Here is a 23,667-nt window from a genome sequence, read left to right on the forward strand (position 1 = left end):
CCCTTAAGTCCCAGCCCACCCGCATTACTTATGATTCCTCCTCCCTCCTTGCACTAAACCCCGGCCGACTCCCCTACTGCGCCCAAGCCGCACCTGGACACACCCATGGACCCTTCTCATGCATCTCCTGCAAATTTGACTGCACAAAAACCGATTCCTCTTCCACTAACACCAAACATAGATCTGACGTCAACTACCTAAAATGCATCTTACTCAACACCCGATCGGTCCACAGCCACGCCATCAACCTTTGGAATCTACTTGACACCATCTCTCCAGACGTCGCTTTCCTAACAGAAACTTGGATGAACGTCTCTTCAGACCCAGACATCACCATAGCCATCCCAGAAGGCTACAAGATCATCCGAAAAGATCGCCCCAAACAAACAGGAGGAGGCATCGCCATCGTCCATAAGAACTCCATCCGCATCTCAACCAGCTCAGACGACAACCTCTCTAGCGCCGAACACCTTCACTTCCAGATCCACACCGACCCCAAGACCACACTCAGAGGCACCCTCCTCTACAGGCCACCAGGACCCCGTGCACAATTCACTGAAGACATCACTGATTTTATCACCCCACACGCCCTCTCGTCTGAGGACTACATTCTGCTGGGAGACCTCAATTTTCACCTGGAAAAGAGCAACGACAACAACACCACCACCCTCTTGGACAATCTCGCCAACCTCGGACTCAAACAACTCGTTAATACCCCCACACACCACGCAGGACACACTCTCGACCCTATCTTCACCTCCAGCAAACATATTTCCTTCAGTCACACCACAGTTCTCCAATGGACAGACCACAGCTGCGTTCACTTTATTTACAATAAAACCACAACCCACAACCATCCTCAACCTACCTTGCGAAGAAACTGGAACAAAATCACCATCGACCAGATCTCCACATCGCTTCATCAGTACCCCCCTGCCCACTCATCGAACCCCAACCAAGCAGCCATTAACCTCACTCAATGGCTAACCAACACCGCCGACAACCTAGCACCTCTGAAAAAACGTCAAATCAAACTAGGCAACAAAAACGCCACCTGGTTCAACGAGGATCTTAAGAAATCCAAGAAACTCTGTCGCTCCCTTGAGAAGGCCTGGAAAAAAGACCAAAACACCAACACTAGGGACGCCTTCAAAAACGCCACCCGCATACACCACCAATTGATCCGGTCTGCCAAGAAAACCGCATTCAAAGTCCGACTCGACAAAAACGCCCACAACAGCAAGGAATTATTCAACATCGTCAAAGAGTTTACCAACCCCACTGCCAACTCCAACAACATCACCCCCTCTCAAACCCTTTGCGACTCCCTCGCTTCGTTCTTCCATGACAAAATCGCAGACATCCACAGCAGCTTCGACAACCAACCCGGAGACCAACCCACCCAACCCTCTGCCATACCTTCACCGCCCTTGAACATCCTCAATGACTGGAACCCAATCTCCACTGAGGACACCATCCGCCTGATGAACTCCATCCACTCAGGATCCCCCACAGACCCATGCCCTCACCACATCTTCAACAAGGCTGACTCCATCATAGTCAGCCTTCGAGACGTCATCAACTGCTCCCTCAACTCCGGCACCTTCCCAGAAAGCTGGAAACACGCCGAACTCAGCGCCCTTCTGAAAAAACCCACAGCCGACCCCACCGAACTCAAAAACTACCGCCCCATCTCGCTCCTTCCATTCCCGGCCAAAGTCATCGAGAAAGCTGTCAACAACCAGCTCGCCGCCTTCCTCGAAGCCAACAAATCCCTCGACTCCTCACAGTCCGGCTTCCGAGCCAAACACAGTACTGAGACCGCACTCATCGCAGCAACAGACGACATCCGAACTCTACTGGACAATGGAGACACAGTCGCCCTCATCCTCCTCGACCTCTCCGCAGCCTTCGACACAGTCTGTCATGACACCCTGCTACAACGACTCAGAAACATCGGAATCCAAGGAAAAGCATTGGAATGGATCACCTCATTCCTTGCCGGAAGAACTCAGAGTGTACGCCTCCCACCATTCAAGTCAGAGGCCACTGAAGTCATCTGCGGCGTGCCACAAGGATCTTCACTCAGCCCCACCCTCTTCAACGTATACATGAGCCCCCTCGCGTCCATCGCACGCCAACACAACCTCAACATCATCTCCTATGCTGATGACACTCAACTGATCCTCTCACTCACCAAAGACCCTGACACCGCCAAAACGAACCTACATGAAGGAATGAAAGAAGTAGCCGAATGGATGAAGCATAGCCGTCTGAAACTGAATTCAGACAAAATAGAAGTCCTTATCTTAGGTACCTCCCCCTCCGCCTGGGACGACTCTTGGTGGCCAGAAGCACTCGGAAAAGCACCCATCCCGACGGATCACGCACGGAACCTGGGCGTCATCCTGGACTCCTCACTCTCGATGACCAGACAAGTCAACGCCGTCTCTTCATCTTGCTTCAACATCCTTCGCATGCTCAAAAAAACATTTCGCTGGATCCCCACCGAAACTAGAAAAACGGTCAACCACGCACTGGTTACAAGCCGCCTGGACTACGGAAACACCCTTTACGCCGGTACCACCGCAAAACTTCAGAAAAAACTCCAACGCATCCAGAACGCATCAGCCAGACTCATATTAGACATCCCGCGTAAAGACCACATCTCTGGTCACCTGAAAAACCTCCACTGGCTTCCCGTCAATAAGAGGATTACTTTCCGCCTACTCACCCACGCACACAAAGCCCTTTATGAACTTGGACCCGAATGCCTCAATACACGTCTTTCCTTCTACACCCCCTCCCGCCAACTGCGCTCCTCCAACCAAGCCCTCGCTGCTATTCCCCGCGTCAACAAAACCACAATGGGAGGAAGATCATTCTCCTACCTTGCGGCCAAAACCTGGAACTCACTTCCCATGCACCTTCGCCTCACTCAAAACCACCTAGCATTCAGAAAGCAACTTAAAACTTGGATATTCGAGACCCTCTGGGTGTGTAGCGCGCTATATAAATTTATTGACTTGACTGGACTTGACTTGATGCAAGGCATATAAATCCATTGAAAGCATGCATGGGTAATGCTTGCTAAATTGGGGAGTACCTGGGAAGAAAGCATGGATAGGTGAAAGAGTGACTGTCGACACAGGTTATTTTTAGTCCAACTCGTAAATCACTCATATTTACGTGCTCATTGCATGCTGTTAAAAATGTGTCTCACTGCACAGTTCTTTAAGACTCTGCGAACACTGCTGATTAGACTGGCTTGGGCTGACAAACAGCCGCGGGCAAGTTGGACAGTCCTCACTTTACCATACTCTATGGGAGGGCTTGGTGCCCCGACCTTGATTTATACTATCGGGCAGCCCAGGCCTCACACGCATATTACTGGCTACATCAACAGTCGCCCCCTCGGCATCTGCTCATAGAGCGACTGTCTCAAGCCCCTGCCCACTTGGCAACTGCACTGTTTCACGCATCGCGTTGCACTACAGGGGTCTTAGACTAGATAAACGCCACTGCACATGCTTGGCATAATCTTTTTAATCGACAAGCGCTTTCAATAGTATACTCTCCGGCCACCCCTATTGCTTGGTGTGAATGGCTCCTGACTCTCACCGCACCAGAAATGATAACCGCACTACATTCCCTGGGACTGGATACTATTGGATGAGTGAGGCTGACTTTAAACATCTCTCCTGGTTGTGCCCCACTATCGCGACCTTCTGGCTGCAGGACTTCGCAGAAATAAGTGTAGCCACACAAGAAACGCTCAGTCCTGACCTGTTTTTAGCCCTGCTCGGCTATTCCAAGAAACTTCAGAAGCCTATCAGTCGTCTAGTCGATATGGCCTTATTAATTGCTAAGCGCGTCCTTGCAATACATTGGTCACGCGGTCCCCCTTCCACCTTGTCGCAGTTGTCCAGAGACATGTTGTATTGTAACACTCAAACAGAAGTGTACAGTGAATTGCCTCCCAGGAATCGCCCTAAAAACTTTTAGAGTCTGTACACCACTTATATGGCGTCTCGAGCTCGAGCATCTCCTCCTCCACCTGCCACCACGGGGGGCAGGTTAGTCAGAATGATCTCCGATGGAGTCGAAGCACCTGGGATAGGTTTGAGGCCTGGACTTGGGATGATGTGTCCTCGATATTAAAATGTCTGTATTATTTTTTCCTTTTAATTTTTATAGGTCAAGCTATTTGAGACCGCTTCAATCTTGGATTTTATTCTCATTGTTTGTTATTATTTCATCAGATTGGATTTTGTGTTGCAGCATTGTATAATTTCACTTCTCATGTCTTGTGAAATATTTTTTATATATATGGTTTCTTTTTGTGTTGTATGAATGAAAATGGAAAATAAAATATATTTAAAAAAATGTGTCTCACTTGCTGATTTCTAAATGATAGACCATACTCATGCAATAAGATGGCTTGTCCAAACGAACCTGTGAGAAATGCCACTGTGCACCTCTGTCCCAATTCTGAAAAAATTTGAAGTGGCATCCAAACATACTGCTCAAATAACTACAGTCCCAGAAGAAATGTTCATATCACAGTACCTATTAGAACCCGGTTATATACTTCATTGTAGGTAAGCAAGAAATAAGAGATACTACCGCACACATCAACATACCCAAATGCCAACATATTTATAAAGTATCAACTCACCCAAGATTGTGGAGTGAATTACCTCCATGGGGCTTGAGTGGGTGGCCCAATTGTCAAACCCTGTTGAGGTTTAAAGAGAAAAACAAAGTTGCACAAGATGAGGTCAAGTTTTTTTGCATGTCCAGGAGGACCATTGTCATGTGGAGCTATATCGCAAAACTGCGAAGTCGATAATTCTTGTTTTTGGCATCACCGTGTACTCACTACATCATGGGTCCCAACCCTTGTATTAACCAATTCATCCCGGCTCGTCATTCTTGTGGCATCGGAGCCAAAATGTCAGTGCGTACTTGTAGTCCCCGGAGTCCAGCAGGAAAAGAGCTGGTTAGAAACACCTGATCATACACCAGAGGGGTGCGTACGTGTTGTTTATCGGAATCACCCTCAACTGTTGTGTAGGAATGAGGAAATGTCTAAGCCGATGTTATGGATGCTGTGAAGAAACTATGATGCCTGTGTTACTGCAGCCTGAGTCGGCGCATATGAAGACATGCGTCTGTCTTAGATTGCTAGGTATTGTAGTTCAAAAGAGCGCAGAGGGTATATACAGCTGCCCCTGGTGTTTACATAAGGGAAACATCCCATCCATCGACTTGTAGTACTAGGATGCTGGGAAATGTAGTCTTGACAGAAAGGATTCTGTTCCGAACTAAGCCATTGACAGACGGAGGTCTCTTTACCAGATCACAAAAATGACTAAACTGGCAATTAAATTAACACTCCAACTGACGGGCGGAAGCCTTTCACTGAAATACTTTGAGGCTCCAACCGGCTGGTGGAGGCACTTGTGATTTATTCCCATATTTGACTAAGAGGCAATTTATTATTCACAGAGATACCAAAGAAATCTGCTTTTGGGCAGCCAATCCCCCCCTCCTGCCCTGAGGAAGACCCACCTTGACGCATTTCACTTTTGCGCAACTCACAGGGTCAAAGCGTCGGTGTATTGTATATGTCTACACAACGCTCATGATCACAGTCCCATTTGTTATTGGATCCTGTAGCATATGTGCTAAAATAATCAGGACGTACATTTATATCAAATCTTCCTCCCCCTTTTTCATTGCACGCTCAATTGTTTCTGTATATAGTGTACTCTCTTTATCACCAATCACCACATGCCACTTTTTCACCACAGTCACGTATTTCATATTGTAATTGAAATTGTAAATTGCGACAGCCATGATCATTTGATTTTCTCCAAATACATTATTGAATTCTAATTTTGGTGTGTGTTATATTTAGATTTTTCCTTTGCAAATCATTGATATGTGTTATAAGTAAGCTGTTCCTACTTGCCCTAAGTAATTGAAAACCCAGACAGAACCATTTTTTCTTTTAAAGAAAGCATTCTTAGTCATATTCCCTTGTCCATGGAATCTGTGAATATTATGACAGGGATGGCATAGAGCATCCCCCTAAATGCACTAATTAAAACTCCAATGAAAAATTACTCATATTGGATTTACGTGTAGACCTAACTCCAGTGTGCCTATAAAGGGTACGGTCAAAGAGGTACAGTTATGAGGGAAAGAGGCACCTCAATAGAAAAGGGCCCTAGATGTATCATATATAGGATTCAAAGTATTCTATATGTACCAGCAGAAGGATGATTAAGGGAAGGTTGGAACCGCCAACATTGTGAATTTATTGTCTAAAACAGAAACGGCTGTTCATGTGCTGATCATTGCCTACGGCATGGAATTAACTAATGAGTATTGAGCTGGCTCCATCAGATTCATCATTGAGCTGCTGTCTGTGTGAATTAAGCTTGTAGACCAACCTTTATTCTTTCTTTAACCAACCGTTTTCAGTGGACCCTGGTGTGGCAGTAACCATTTCAATTACTGTCCAGTGTAAGTCAATGTCTTTGTGCACTTTTTGAAGATAGTGTGTTGTCAGCCTGGCTGCTGCTCTTCTTCACCTGATAGTGCTTCTATGCTCACTGATGCGTATCTTGATCTTCCTTGTCGTCATTCCTAAGTAGCTGAGGCCACATGGGCAGGTGATCACAAAGATGACGTTGGTAGTGTTGCAATTTGTGTGGGTTCTTTATTCCCATGGAGCCCAGATTGATAGTTTTAGATTATGATGTGAAGGAGCACACCGAACAGTCTCCACAGGGATAATGTCCTGTGACTGGCGGGAGATCCCATAAGGTGGTTAGCCATTCTGTATTTTTCTGCCACTTGTTGCTATGGACCAGTCTGTCTCTTATGCTCCTGTTCCTCCTGAATGGGATCAGTGGTCTGTTGAAATGCAGCTTGTTGGATGTAAGAATCAGACAGTGTTTGTTTACTATTTTCTTAATGGTGTTAGGCACTGAGGGGTAAGTGCTTACGAAAATCAGGGAGTTGTTGTTTGATCTAGCATTGGTTTCCACCAGGGCTTCTCTGGGAATATTACATGCCCTCTTTTGGGCTTTTTGGATAATCTTGTCTGAATATGCTCTCTGTTTCAGTCTTGTGGTCAGTCTTTTAGCTTCTAGTTTGTTATCCGGGAGGTCGAAGCAGTTCCTCCTGATGCGTAAAAAATGGCCTACAAGAAGATTCTCCCTCAAGGCACGGGGTGGGCACTATTGAAGTGTAATAAGCTGTTGCGATCAGTGGGTTTTGTGTAAAGAGAGCTCTTCAGTTTACCTTTTTTGTCAATGATGGTAATGTCAAGTAAGGACACCTGGGTTCTATTGGTTGTCATGGTAAACTTCAGCTGGGTTTCTTCCATTCAGCCATCCATTAAAATTCTCAGTAGTTGTCTCATCTTTGTGCCAAATGACAAGAATGTCTTTGGTGTATCGCCGCCACAGCCGTACATGTTTATTCTATGGATTGTCTGTCCAAATGTTCTCCTCAAACCAGTTTATATAGAGTCATGCAAGTCATGCAATTCTTGGACCAAAAGCATTGGTGGAATTGGTGAGATAGATAGGCTGGTGGAGATTAGTGATTGTTGTCTTACAGGGTTTTAAAGAGGAGAGGTTGTGTTCTATGAAATGAGGTATCAGCCTAGTGCAGAAGTACATTATTACTTTAAGGATTATGGCAGATAGGCATGAGCCTGAGATAAGGCTATACTCACAAATAGAAGGCATGCTGAGGATGGAAGTTAAGAAGAGGATCACTCTGGAAAAAGAAAGGAGGGGTATCAAGTGGAAGTAGGGCAAGATCAAGTTTTCATGCAGGGTTTTAGGAGTATAGTTTGAGAAGGTTTCTGAGATAGCAAGCAATCAGAGGATGTAAACTGCAAAAAGAAACAACATTATAGATATTGCTCCATATCTGGAGAAGACGGCTTAACCCCTTAAGTGCTGCGTCGGTGCATTGGCCGACGGCAGCACTACCTCCCCAGTGCTGCGCACGACCATTGGACGTCCATTCAGCACTAGTTCCAATGGACAGCGCAGCACTGGGGAGGGATGTTTACTAGCATCTATGAGGTTAAAAATTTTTTCTAAAGTGTATACATCATTTAAACATTAAGAGCCTAAGCCAGCTGTGTGCCAAGCGTAGTGCAGTGCTCTTAAATATTGTTGAAGTATCCCAACTTTGGTAAAGCGTCTGTATGCTGCTCAAGGGAAGTTGGCGTCGAAAAACATGAAGGTCTCATTTAAAGATCAACCATCACCATTCTGTAATTTAAGGTTTCTTCACTCACTAAGTTTATTATTTGCCACTGGCAGAGGGTGTCTCACTAATGCACACTCAAATGTATACCCTGTCACCTAATCTCATCCAACTGCATGTTGTGCGTGTTTTTGTATGTGGCCATTGTAGTATATGTATTGTACGTATAACCAAAGCAGAGTGATGGAAGATTGCAAGTTCCATTTTGGAAGCCCAGGCCTGTTCTGGTGCAGAAGAAGGGAGTGATGTTTTCTTAGACTGGTAAAGTTTATCACAAGAGATGTAGGAAGGAGAAGACCTAGACAGTGGAGGGAAGACAAAGCTTCTATAGAAATTTGATTAGGTTGTTTTGCTGGAAGGAGTTGCTGATTAGTCTTCCTGTAGCACTGCTACTTGGTGAATGGTAGCTGTGAGGGGGGGGGGGCTTCAGTATTTGTTGTTCAGAGAGAAAAGGGCCTTTTAGGTAAAACCACCCTTTTGTCGCCTTCCTGGCCACTCACTAGCTTTGTGGCTGTTCATGGCCTAGGAATATGTCAAGGGGGTCATTTCAGAGTTTAAGTCTTTTTAACAAATGTATGTGAAAAATTAACTATAAAATGTACTTATTTTACTCTATTTGTTTTTCAAATTGTTCTTGAGGATTGAACCCCTATCAATCTCCACTCACAGATGTGGCGCCCTTGCTTCAGGACTGGTATTATGCCCCACCCATTACAAAAACGACTGCACCTTTTGCTTGAACACATATTGCAACTCTCCACCACTTGGAGAACAAAATCATATAACTTCTTCCAAAACCATATAAAGAAATGTGTGCTGTCTGGAATGGGTTCTGGAACTTAAGGTCCTTTGCAGAGAATAGTCCCATCCTGGTCCCAATCTCATCATGAGTCCTGGTCTTTTTACTACGTTTTGATATCCCTTGGCTATGGATGTGGTACACAGAAGGCAGGTATTAGAGACCATGTGACTTCACAGTGATCAGTAAAGTTATTAATCTTATCAGATGCTCAAGACAATGGGCAAGAGACTTTTCGCGTCCTTAAACGTGTTCCTAATTGTTTTGTTACCTTCTTGACAAACATAGTGCATGTCAGTATCTAGAACACACTCTGGGCATAACCCTTAAACGTGTAAACCCATTTGTACCAAGCATTCTTTTCTTGATGTTCATTTATTCTTAATCAGATTGTATTACCCCTGTCATGCATGTGTCGAGGGAGCTCAAACCCACTATTGGTGGCATCAGCATGTTCACCTCAGTCTGGAAGCAGACAGATATTTCAATGGCGGTCATGAAAGCAGAGTGGCTTGCATTAGCCATTCAGTTACTGACCTGTATTTGTGGCTTGTTGAGTCCAGGAATTCTAACCCCACACCACCTCCCTGAGTAAGCTTTGGACTGCTCAGCTGCTACTCTAAGAGTCAGGTGCTAAAGGGGTGTACTTGGTGATCATTGGGGGTCCAATACTAGCGTTTAACCCACTAGACACCAATAGGAAGCAGTTCTGGTTTATACATTCTAAGCCCAGTAACCCATGACTGCCCAGTGTCTCCTGAACAAGCTCCCACACAACCTTTAGTTGCCACTAGAATGTGAGGAAATAAACTACCTCTATTGAAGATCTGATTGTGTTTTATAATGACCATCCCCTGCAGTAATAAACTGATGACAATGAAAAAAAAAAGATATTATGATAGTGAAAACATTCTCATGGAAAGTTTTAAAGGTATTTTTACAACTATTTTAACCCACAACCCTGACTCTACATCGACCGTTTCTAAATATAAGAACATTTATTAGAAATAATATATATTTTATAATATATTTAAATATGCTTATTCTAACCGAAATTGTAATTGTAGCCATAAAAGACAACCGTAACGTATTCTCAGGCTCTATCCATAATCATTTTAAAAATTATTTTTTAGCAAATAAAAAGTGAGCTCACGATAAATCCTTAATAACATACACATTAAACTAAACTAACTAACTAATCTAACCCTAATTCTGACCATTATCGTAACGCTTAGTTTAAAGAAAAACATGTATTTATATATGGCTGAGATACCCGCCACCCCCTCTCGACACAATCCCCAAGGATGGGAAACCGGAAACAGTTCTGAACTTTTGGAAGGCGGGAGGGAGTGACCCTCCCGGCCGTATTTATTAAAATATGAAACAAAATCAAAAACATTAAAATAACAGTTTCATATTATGTACAATTTCATTTCCACATCACGATGTTTGGCTAACCTTAACATATTTCTAATACAAAGGTTCTCCTAGCCGAACTAACATCCTACAAAACATTTAACTTGAAATTGTACATCCTAACTTTTAAGGGCCAACGGCAAGGTCGCAACCGGTGTCAGATCCCTAAACCAGAAATACCTCCCCCACTTGTGAGGGGCGACCGCACAGAGGCGTACCTCAAGTGCATCTACCAATTTCCCTTGACTTGACGGGGGCCCCAATGAACTCGACGCCATTTAAAGGTCGTCCGAGGACTCGTGTGAGGTGTCTAGAAGGTAGCGTAAACCCCCTCCCCACCCCACACAACTTACCACATCTGCCGTCGCAGGTGTCCTGGCCCCGGGAAATTCCCCAGGAGGGGCCCGTAGCCCCTCCTATCCAGGAAGGGGCCTTGACCGCCTTTCCTTTCCTTCCGGCGGCCCATCCTTAGAAGGGACCGCCTCCCCGTTGAGGGGCCAATGGCCACCTCCCCCGAGCGCTCCCATCCGTAATGGGTGACGCCCCCCCATAGGGATCTTCCAATTACTGCTCACCGATCATGACCTTACCGCCCGACCAAAATAAATACGACAATTTAACTAAAACTACTAATTACAAAACAACCAAAACTATATCACGTATGATTACCGATCAACACTAGTGCAAAATCACTTTATTGGAAAAAACATACTGTAAATGACCATTCTTTATTGCATACTCAAAATAACACGACAATCATCACAACCTGTAAGAAATAGAGTTACCACATCAAAACTTTATTTAAAACAACTGCTGTCCTCAGGGGCTGGTGGGTGGGTCAAAATTGGCTCTTCGTTCCGTCTCGAGCTCTCGTGCAGCGGGGAGGTGCAGCTTCAGAGCACAGGAACAAGAGGATGCTTTCTTGGCTTGTTGCTCCTTTTATCCGTCTTCGGGCGGGCGTAAACCCGCCTCCGCCTGCCTCCCTGGGTGTGGCCGGCCGCGTCGGTGTCTAGGACAACCCACTCCAGGGCGGGAAAAAGGCGCGCCCCGGCTACGCCGCTTCGGGCATACCAGCCGAGACTCGCCTCCCGCCCAAGATGGCCTCCCGGGGGGATCGAGGTACTCCACCATACGTTCGGGGGGACCGAATGGTCGCCCCTTTCCATATGGCTGAGATACCCGCCACCCCCTCTCGACACAATCCCCAAGGATGGGAAACCGGAAACGGTTCTGAACTTTTGGAAGGCGGGAGGGAGTGACCCTCCCGGCCGTATTTATTAAAATATGAAACAAAATCAAAAACATTAAAATAACAGTTTCATATTATGTACAATTTCATTTCCACATCACGATGTTTGGCTAACCTTAACGTATTTCTAATACAAAGGTTCTCCTAGCCGAACTAACATCCTACAAAACATTTAACTTGAAATTGTACATCCTAACTTTTAAGGGCCAACGGCAAGGTCGCAACCGGTGTCAGATCCCTAAACCAGAAATACCTCCCCCACTTGTGAGGGGCGACCGCACAGAGGCGTACCTCAAGTGCATCTACCAATTTCCCTTGACTTGACGGGGGCCCCAATGAACTCGACGCCATTTAAAGGTCGTCCGAGGACTCGTGTGAGGTGTCTAGAAGGTAGCGTGAACCCCCTCCCCACCCCACACAACTTACCACATCTGCCGTCGCAGGTGTCCTGGCCCCGGGAAATTCCCCAGGAGGGGCCCGTAGCCCCTCCTATCCAGGAAGGGGCCTTGACCGCCTTTCCTTTCCTTCCGGCGGCCCATCCTTAGAAGGGACCGCCTCCCCGTTGAGGGGCCAATGGCCACCTCCCCCGAGCGCTCCCATCCGTAATGGGTGACGCCCCCCATAGGGATCTTCCAATTACTGCTCACCGATCATGACCTTACCGCCACAGGCCGGATAGTTTACCGGCTATCCGGACCCCCCACAACAACTCCTGCCTAAAGGTCATGTTTTAAACTCTGTAGCCAAGCTATGAGGTCTCCTATGAGTAACTCATTCCCCACCCGGGACAAATGGACCCCATCACCCAGGTACATACTGTCCCCCTTAATACAACCATGTGGAATAGAATGCAGTGTACTTGAACGAAACAATCTACCCAATTTGTTATTTACTTTCTTCACTGAGTGATTCAGAGCAGAAACCGAATTCGCCCCCCGCCACACTTTCCGTGGAATCATATGGGACCATGCAATTGTGCACCCTGGAACTCTTCTCGCCAACCAACTTACAGTGGAGAGCATTGCCTCAAGAAGAAGTCGTCTACCAGTGGCCACCAAATCGTTGCCCCCAAGATGGACTATGATTATAGACGGCGGTGACCTCGTCCGCCCTAACAAACCCTCGAAAAAGGATTGAAACTAGTCAATACAGAGCCCGCCCCTTCCGTAGAAGGTCACCCTGTACCCGTATTCCCCAGCCATGTGAATCATGTCACCTGCTTTGAATACGTCCGCGGCACGCCTCACGTATGAGTGGCCCACGACCCACACCACTTTTTCCGCAGCCGGTGATGTCTGACCGCTGGTTCCCAGGTGTCGGGTCGACTACACAGTCCGCCCCGCCTCGTGAGCTTGCAAAACTGTAAACCAAACAAAAACAAGAAGCGTGAGTACATCATTACAGCTTCACAACATGTGCAACCGCACATACTTTTTGTAACAATTCGAGGACCAACGCCCCAGACGTTTCACTTTTTCCACACTCAGACCCCTGGCTGTAGCCTCAGTAGCAGCCCCTATCCGAAAGGAATGGGTCCCGAACTCGCCGGGGTTCAAGCCCGCGGCCGAAATTGACATCACAAGCACCCGCTGGAACTGAAACCTCGTCAGTGGGGTGGCGTCAGCGTGTCTCAACAAGGTTCCCCCCCATGATGCCACCCTCTGCGCCAAATATTCCTCTACGCAAACAACAGGGCACATGGGAGACCCGGGAATCCTATGTATGATCATGCAGTCCCCAATCGCACCCTGATCAGTCTTGGACCTGACAAACGAGACAGTCATCGTCTCCCCCTTAACCTGAATGTGCTCTCGGCACAGTCCCCCCACCGTATCCTGCTTGTTCTTCGCCACCAGTTCGCTTACCTGCATAGCCCCATGGAATGCTAGCGCAAAAGCGGCTCGGAATAACACTGTTTCATACCGGGATGAACATGTCGCAGGGAGTACAGAAAATAACAGGGCCAACCTATCCAGGCCTATCGGGTGTCTCCGATCTACTCTGCGACCCTCCAGGCGTTGCCACCCACGTAGCGCTTTCTGCACCACGAAAGACGCTGTTGGGTCCCGGATCCCATGAGCCCTTGCCATAAAGGAAATGGCGGCCCGATGCCTCTGGGCCGTAGCTACTGATTTGCCTGCCCGATGTAGAGACAGCAAAAATTTTACGACAAGCTCTTCCTGGCCCCAAAGCTCCCCCCTAGCAGAACCCAAAAAGGACCAATAGGAACGAAACGCCCCTTCATATGCCTTCCTTGTCCTGGGTGCTAAACTCTCTCCCACGAGGTTTTGTAGTTCGGGGCACCGAGAGACCAGAGAGCTTCGGGAAAGGGTGCCGCCACCCGGTCCGCTGTGGGCAGAAAACCCCAGAAGGCCTGCATACGGAAACGAGAAAGTGCATCAGCCGCTTGATTCAACACCCCCGGGACATGTCGCGCCCTAAAGAGCACATTCAACTGCATACACAATAACACAATTTCCTTGAGCAGTCTCAGAATCCATTTGCAACGTGCTGCCTGACTATTGATACACTCAACCACGGTCATGTTATCAGACCAGAACACCACAGAGTGATCCCGGAACCCCTCGGGCCATGTTTTCAGGGCCACGAAAATAGGGAAGAGTTCGAGAAAAGCAATGTTACTCGTCAGCCCGCACTCGTGCCACCATGACGGCCATTTTTGAGCCGACCATTGCGTACCGAATATGGCGCCAAAACCTATACTCCCCGCCGAGTCTGTCCACAGCCCCAGCTCCTCGGAGGACACCACCGGTTTGTTCCAGACAATTCGACCATTGAAATCCGCCAAGAATGCCAGCCAAATGCGCATGTCCTGGCGAATCTCTGCCGAGAGCCTCGTGCGGTGGTGTCCCTCCTTCAGGCCGACCATGGCTTGTGCAATCGAGCGGGAAAAGGGGCGGGCCATTGGCATTACTCTGAGGGCAAAATTCAACTGGCCCACTGTTTGTTGCAATTGATGCAGGTTTACCTTAGACACTCGAATACATGTTTCAAGGGATGCCCTGAATTTTAACACTTTTTCTTTGGGTAACCGAAAACAACCTTCCTCCGAGTCGAGCTCGATCCCCAGAAACTCGAGTGAAGTCGAGGGACCAACAGTCTTACCTGGTGCCAATGGCACACCAAACTGATTCATTAAGGCACAAAATTCGTTTAAAGCCTGTCCACATTCTGGGTCCCCGGCTGCCCCCAGGAACAGAAAGTCATCGAGATAATGCATAACATGCTGAAAACCCGTCTTTCTTGTAAATACCCATTGTAGAAAACAACTGAACTTTTCAAAGTAAGCACAAGATATAGAGCATCCCATTGGCATACATCTATCCATATAATAGCGACCCTGAAACATGAAACCAAGAAGACGCTGATCGTCTGGGAGTACCGGGAGCAACCGGAACGCTGACTCGATGTCTGATTTTGCCATCAGCGCCCCGGGCCCCAGGCGATTCAACATGGCGACGGCCTCATCGAAAGATGCGTACCGCACCAAACACACTCCCGGGTCTATCGCATCATTCACGGAAAGACCTCGTGGGGCTGACAAGTTATGTATTAGCCTAAACTCACCCGGGTCCTTCTTAGGGACCACCCGTAATGGGGAACAAACAAAGTTAGCAACTGGTGGAAAATCGAATGGACCGGCAACCCGCCCTCGAATCACCTCTTTCCCAATCTTTACCCGTACCACTGCCGTATGCTGCAGGACCGACAGTTGGTTCTTACAACTTGCTTCACCCCGAAAATCCCCCACTGGTATGCGGAAACCATATGAAAAACCGTCTCGCAACACCCCAGCGGAGACATGGTCCGGGTATTCGTTGAGCCAAGGAATCATTGCCATGGTATCAATCGGGGTAGGTAAAGGTGCCCCTCAGCCTATTTCAGACCTGTTTGGCGCTTCCCCTACCACCGTTATCACCCGTTTTGGCTCTGCACATGGTCTCAGGATGGGAGGACTGTCCACACCCCCCACATTCATGTCTAAACTTGCATGACCCTTGGGGCCTCGTACATTTTCCCCTGTTAAAATTCCAACAAATCCCCCTTTTACCTGCGTTGCCACTCGATTTCGAGTGGTGCTCGTTACCTGCACCCGTCCGAAAGGGTGTCCCAGAGGATTGGCGGGAAGACTCACCCCCGTTACTCCCCGACAATGGTACTTTTAACATGCCTGAATTCTCCATTTTTTGCCAAGAAATGGAGTCATAACAATCCCATGTTAGAGCTGGGTCGTGCTCCTTAGCCTTCCTAAAAAGATTGTCATAACAAAACCACTGATTGCCCTCGTATGCCAGAGAATACTCCATGATACGTGTCTGGTAAATAGGCAACTCCGTCAACAATTCAGGCCTTCGCTCACCCATAATGGAGGTAAAAATGCCAAACGCTCTGCCCCAAGTACCTATGTTTTCGTCGACCTTAAAGGCGGCCATTTTTGCGCGCCAAACACTCGGATGCATAAGCTCTTTTTGGCCCTTCACATGCTCCATCTCGTAATGGTCAGTAAGCAAAGAAAACATGTTCACATACTTATCGGCCCAAATCTTTTCCTTAATTTCAAGTGGAACATGCTGGGCCACTTTCTCCCTTCGTGAGGGTACAGACCCCTCCCCCGCAATCGGCAGTAGCCGCTTACCTGAACTAGGTGCTGTACTTGCTGCCGAACCCGCGCCTGCTGCAATCTCAGCCATCGGAACCTGTGGGGGAACAGAAGATGGTGCCTTCGCAGCCTCTCTAGATTCCCGCAGTTGTCTCATTACTGCCCTGGCGTCGTCAGCCGTGGTGCCCTCACCATCTTTTCCCAACCACGCTGCCAGTTGTGCCGCCAACTCGGGAGGCATATCCTCTCCGTTCACGGGGGTGACTACCACGGGGATTGGACGTCCTTCCTTCGGAACCGGGGTAGGCTCCTCTATCGGTGTATCGGGAACCGGGGCCTCCCCCCCAGGTGCCCCCCTCCTGGACCTCTTGCCTCTCCCGCTAGGGACTACTCCCGGCAATGCTGGTCCGACGATTCGCTTTGGTCCTCCCTCCCCATTCTTTACCGCCATCTGCTTCTTCAAATCGGCTACTTCCTTTATGAGCATGCGGAGCATCTGATCGGTCCCGACCCGCTTTCCGACCTTCTTGCCCGGCATTCTCGAACGAAGATATCTGTAAAACAAAGACAAAAATTACAACGCTCAAAATTGGCTCTTCGTTCCGTCTCGAGCTCTCGTGCAGCGGGGAGGTGCAGCTTCAGAGCACAGGAACAAGAGGATGCTTTCTTGGCTTGTTGCTCCTTTTATCCGTCTTCGGGCGGGCGTAAACCCGCCTCCGCCTGCCTCCCTGGGCGTGGCCGGCCGCGTCAGTGTCTAGGACAACCCACTCCAGGGCGGGAAAAAGGCGCGCCCCGGCTACGCCGCTTCGGGCATACCAGCCGAGACTCGCCTCCCGCCCAAGATGACCTCCCAGGGGGATCGAGGTACTCCACCATACGTTCGGGGGGACCGAATGGTCGCCCCTTTCCATTTGTAACCTTATCTCTAACCCTTAATTAATTAAATTTAAATAAAACAAAGTTAAATATACCCCATCCTAACTATTAATGTGAGATTTATTAAATGTTACTAACTTACATGTAAATTAAATATTCGACATTCTCCTTAATTCATTCTAACTAAAGAAAATTATGTGAAATTGAAATTAAGTTTAGTGCAACAACTACGTCAGAGCAGCTTTCATTTTAAATGTTGCACACTCAAATTCACCACCCCTATCAGGTAACAACAGTGTTGGTGCTTTGCTCCAATGCACTTTGCTACTGTTAAGTGTTTCGTAGTCTGGCTTGGCATCACAACAAAATTGTGAGGATCGGAAAAGACAATTACAATTATATAAAACTGGAACAAGAAACGTAGAATAGACACCTGGGAGCCGAACAACAATAAGCTATCACAATTTAATAAATATGCAAAATTCAATTTGTGTGTATGTGCAAGTGCTGTCAGTTTAGTCGCACAAACGTGAGTCCATGTAATATAATGGCTACCACAAAAAGGTACATCCAAAGTTGTAGTTTGCGGTTGGTCAGGGGTATGAGTGTTGGAGTGTACGAAGAACAGCTCAAAGTTGGTTGTTCAATCTGGCCTTTCCAAGTTTTGATGTGAATTAAATTAAATGCTGTTGTACCTACCTAACTCGATATAGTAGTATTTTCTGCTATGGTAAGTTACAATGTTGTAAAAACATCAGTGCGCTGACCCATTGCAGCGTGGCTTCACCAGAACAGGAATGTGAAGCAGTACTGATGGAAGCAGAGTACCAAATGTATTGCTGTGAAACAGTCCCATGCCATGTGTAAAGCTTAAAGACAGTCTTAGTTTTTCAGTCAACAGCACTTTGCATGCTGCGAATTTTAAGAATATACTTACAATGGTAAAATATCCAAGCCCCCGAATATAATAAGTGATTTGAAAAAAGTCATAGCTGAATGAAAGTGTCACCTATTTTCAGGTGACCTCTGCGCAGCTAAGCACAGGGACTAAATGCAGCAATGAAAGTATTAAACACTGTACAGCCTGCCATTAAAAGACCTCAGCACAAGTGCCCTTTTTCTCTTTCCCTCTTCGTTGTTATCCCTACCTCTTTGTCCATTCATTTACATTCTAAAAGGTCCCGGCATAATGTTGACGGCTGCATATTTGATCTTGACACCGATGAGCGTGTTTGGCAGTGTAGACCTTGTGATGTTCACATACTAAAAGGAGGTTTGGAAGAGTATATTGAAAGTGAACATAAGGTATGTGCTCCTTGGTGGAGGTGGGGTCATGGACAGTAAAGGATCGGTATTTAAAAGCAGTATACATGAAATTTATGTAGACTTGGTTTTGAGAGTCGAGAAGGTGCTATGGTGTGGAGAGGGTGAAAGGTTGATCAATGAACTTGAAAAGGGCCCGCTTGTGTATTGAAAGCCTAACCTTCTTGGTATCTGAAGACGAGTCGGGGGAGATTATGGGCGGACTGAGTTTTAGGCAGCGAAATTGGGAACATTTTCCAGGTGAATAGAGTGGTTTTGCAGCCCAATTTGGAAACAATTACAGCAATCTGGAATGCTCAAGTACTAAGGTGCTGATTACACTGTTGGCAGTGTGAATAACATTGTTCTTGGTTTTAAGGGTAATGGTATTGCTTCTAGGGTGGGTGTGAATCAGATACTTTTCAGAGTTTTCCTTGTGGTATATATGTAATTCTGGTAGATCTCCAACCAAGTTCTAAGGAATGAAAAAGAAAGGAAGTCCCTCAGGTAGGAGTCCACCGTTTCCCGTCAGCCTCTGGATTTGTTTTTAGGTGGGTGCACTGAAAAAGTGTGCTTGCACTGGTGGTTTCTCCACTCCAGTATGTTAGAGTTTGTACTTTTCTAATTTTGCCACACCATTGACCAACTGTCCGCATCTTCTGTCTTTATTTCTCTCTCTGTTTTTTGATTCCTCTCAGGGAAGGGTTGGTTACAAGTATGCTATGTTTTGTTTGTATTTATAATCAATAGAAACAACATACAGTGCGGGGGACACAACGATGAGGTGTAAACAAGCGCTTGACAAATCACAACAAAAAAATACTCTTCCTATATCTATAAACCTAAAATATACACTTGTTATTGCTATGTCAGCTCTGATAGAAGTGAAATTGGAGAACTCATAACATCACTCAACCTTGATGCAGTATCCATCATGAAGACCCAGTTCTTTTCCATTTGTCCTGCTATCCTTACCATATTTTTTCCATAAGACCACCCATTCTCCAAAAGGACCGACTAAGAAAAGATTTGAGCGATGTAGTAGTTATTCACAGACAAATGCTGGAAATGCTCCACTTAAGACTCCCCAAATGTTGCCTGGTGCAGCAACTCTAATGCTCTCTAAAACTAAAACACAAGTCCTGTTGTGTCCACCTCACTTATTGCCTACCTTAGCACAGTGTCCTTTCCCTTACAATTCGAAAAGAGGTAGACTCATCAGTCCAACAACATATTTTTGTGAGATTTCAGCATCCCTTGGAACATACTGGAAAATCCTCCTACAAAAAACCTGTCCGGCATTTATTCACAATATTGCAGTTCAAATCCAATATCTTTCCCACCTCATAAGAAAGAAAAACACTCTCGATCTTATTATTTCTTAACCAAATATTATATACCTAAACAATTCTCTGGATATAGACTGGTCCAAATAACTAGTCATTCCTTTCTCCATTCAGTAAGCAGGAACCCTGAAATCGTGCCAAGATAAACCAACAAAAACTTGAAGACCACTACAAAATCCCTATAAATCTTGTTTCCGAAAAGCCAAGAGCTTTAGCCTACTTTCGAAACCTTACGACATCTACAAATATCCGTACCAACTTCTATAATGAGGCTATCAGGAAAAGACTGACAAACCTGAACCCCTACAAGCAAAAATCCATCAAGGGTACACCACTCATTCCTTGGAACTCGAAAGATCTCAACAAAAACAAAAAAATCACATGGAAACTAAAAAAGATCTGGAATAGAACAAAATTTGCAAAATCACTGTTCGCCCTTAAGGAATACACAAAAATCCATAAAGCCTTCACAGAGAGCACCAAGACGAACTATTACAAAAATTAAATAGAAGACACTATAAAAGAAACCTACAACTCTCTTTAACACTGTAATGCACTGTGTAAACTCTGACACAAATTCACAAACTGACGTCAACAATGTTGCAAATTTGTTTCAATAAAATTAAATCTGCTCTGACTGAAACAAAACACCTCTCCATAATTAGAAATACTGGGAAGAGTCACTCCTCAATGTTCCACGTTCAAAAAACTAAATGCTAAATCGAAATTGTCTTTCCTGTAGCTCTTAATTTAGGGCATATCACTCGACTCCTCAAGCAACAAAACTCAGACCCAAACGACCTACATGCTATCAAACCTAGGATAAATAATGAAAGAGCTATTGCATCCTAACTCCTATTAGACATTGAAAATAGCAACCTCGTTAACCCATTTCAATCTGCTCCAAATTTAAGCCAGAAACAGCTGCCATTGAAGTAATGGTATTGCACTTGTAATTTTAGGTGAAAGAAATGCATGGCCTAACCAACGTCTCAGCATGTCTGGTGCCACTTGTGACATTTAAAGGACTGTGCTGCAGACCTAAATAGTTTTCAGATGCAAAAGTCTCTCACAAAATCTCTCAATTTCCCAAATGACCAGCCTCCTTCGATCACCCCTGGCTCCCAACAATCTTACAGCAGAAAAGAAGGAGACAAATTCAGGAATCGCAAAGATGTGTGACACTCATTTTTCAGGCTGGTGATAACAATGTATACAGATATATGACGCAACAGGTTCAGCACACAGTCCCTGATTAACCCAGAAATAAAGCAAAAATAAGTTATTCAAATTCTTTCTGCCGTCACCACTTACCGTAAAGGTCCTAAATTCTTCTGCTACCCCAGATATACCAAGAATTCTCTCTCTTTATCTGGCCACGTTGTATTAACTTTAAGCAATTTCCACAAGCATCTATTATATTTTTCACAAAACTGATAGCACACCTGGCACGACCCTTACCGGCCTCTTGGCAGACATCGTTTACTTTGCATGTGTTACATCGCATGCCATTACAACGCAGTCGTTACAACGTCCGCGTAGTTGGATCGCATACGATTACATCGCAAGTCATTACAACAACTTGCTGTAGGGTGCAGAAGGTGTTGGATTTACAGTCCAACACCTTCGCTGCTGTTGCACAAACTGGAGTAGGAATAGGAAATGATAATTTTCCTAAAACCAGCGCTCCTCCTACAGCAAGTCGTGGTAACGACTTGCGATGTAATCGTATGCGGTGTAACAACCCGGTTGTTGTAATGACCGCATTGTAATGGAATGCGATGTAACACATGCTTTATAAAGACATATATTCCTTGGCAACCATGTTAGAGGCTAGTAGTGACTGAATGTATGTGGAGTCTGAAACTCTCCTTTTCACTTCTGTTTGGTTTGTTATTTACTATTGGCAAGTGTTAGACTCTCACAAGTCTGTGCAGCAATTGCATACTCCTAATCTACTAGCCTTACCCAACAACACATCTTCAAATTAAATTCTTCCAACCTTAAGGTGAACATGCAGCTAAAGTCCATATCCCACTGATGGATTTTAATATAGCAAACTCACTCTGCTTCTTGTAGTTTGATGACATTCAATTGAACCTCTCCAGCTAATGAACAAATTACAATGGTTTATAAAAGAAAAGATACAGACTGGAAACAAGGTGTTCCATGATGATATTACAAATTAACTGTATCCAAGCAACTGATTCAGTTTGCAGTAACAACTATGCAATTCACTCACTTACCCAAACAACCTCCTTTATGAAATTGGCAATCTTCATGGCCAGTCTCGGGAAATGTCCTGGCTCCAAAGCACGAGTTGAGTGCTCAATGCAAATGCTGAAGAAGTAGGCTGGGGCGAGTTTGAATTCAGAGTTGCCACTTCCAGTTTTGTCAATAATTTCCTTCAAAAGTGCATCTTCCTCCTGAGACCGGAACTGCAGTACCAGTTCCCGGCTCTCCATGTAGGCTTGAAAATCCTCCTGCCGCTCCTGCAAGGACCGTCCGCACATCTGGCATGCAAACGCCCCGCTGAGGCCAGGAGAAGTCCAGGCCTTGGGTAGCCATGCAGGCCGGCTCTGGGCCACCCTGGGGTCCTTGTACATGAAAAGGAAATGCTCTCCGAGCCCCAGCAGATCCCCTGTGGAAAGTTGTGCCTCTCTCTGCAGGACACCGCCATTGTGGGTGACAAGGGCACCCCGATAGGGCCGCACCCGTGTTATGAACCGCTGCCCTGCCGGCTCCATGCGCCAGACGCAGCAGTGTCGGGGCAGAATGTCGGGGGCTGAAAGGAACGTATCCACATAGGCACCACCTTTTTCCCTGGATGTCCTTTCTGCCCGCCCGAAAAGATGCTTCTTTCTTGTCATTACATAGATTACAAAGTCCTATAGGAAAGAGAAGATGCAGAGGTTAGTAATTCAAAGTCCAGGTCTACAAAAGACTCATCAAGAATACAGGAGTGTGTGTCTGTCTAATATTTGGAATTATGGTCCCCTTGTACTGTACTATCTTATAAAAAAGACTGAAACATAAATGATTCGCGCCACACGTGTTAGCCATCCAGATGCAGGCACATCTGGGATGTAACTTGGACTGCCAAACCCTACTTACTATTCAGAAACACCCGCCACAAGGAAAATTCTCACTTTTCTTGTAGACAATTCTGCTTTGGCCTTGTATTGGCTGATGCAATATGGCCGTTGTGGTGCATATCGTAGCGTGACCAGTGCTGGGGTAGAGTGAGAACCAGCTGGATTTCCGTTCTGGCAGATATTTTTCAGCTGGAACGGGCATCCCAGCTGGCCCCACTGAATGTTCCCTAATGAACCCTGATGGTCTGTGCTGACAGTGGGACGCATTCGTGGAGCTCAAGAACATTCAGTTCCGTTCCTTGAGCTGCAATTTCAAAGAAACGGTGGGCTCGAATTGCACTAATTTTCTTTGGCCAAATTGAGCCCAGCTCGCAGCAGTAGGTCAAATAATACAGCGCATCGTCCCAGCGTTAGCAGCACACAAAAGAATGCTGGGGTGTCACTTTCAAAGTTTCCAAAAGATAAAAGTGACATATAAATGTGTTACTCTGCAACATAGCTCTGTGCATCATGTGCCTAACTCCCTCAGCTATTTTAAAATGAAGTCTGTTTGTGACAAGTTAAGATTATCTCTTTTCTCCATCTTGCCTATCTCTTTGGGGTGGTTCCATCCCGTTTCTGGTGGCACACACGTGCCCGTTTTCTATTTCCTGGGCGTATTG

The 23,667-nt window shown here is 46.1% G+C and overlaps 1 protein-coding gene across 1 annotated transcript in view; it reads right to left on the reverse strand.

Moving 5' to 3' along the window:
* The window catches only part of RASIP1 (Ras interacting protein 1), a 284,208-nt gene that overhangs the window by 120,123 nt on the left and 140,418 nt on the right, over positions 1 to 23,667 (reverse strand). The window contains exon 5 of the mRNA XM_086930409.1: positions 22,157 to 22,798. Within this exon, the coding sequence (XP_086786535.1) occupies positions 22,157 to 22,798 (642 nt within the window). The remainder of the gene's footprint in view (positions 1 to 22,156; positions 22,799 to 23,667) is intronic.

Source organism: Lissotriton vulgaris, chromosome 7, assembly GCF_964263255.1.
Source record: "Lissotriton vulgaris chromosome 7, aLisVul1.2, whole genome shotgun sequence".
Lineage (NCBI taxonomy): Eukaryota > Metazoa > Chordata > Amphibia > Caudata > Salamandridae > Lissotriton > Lissotriton vulgaris.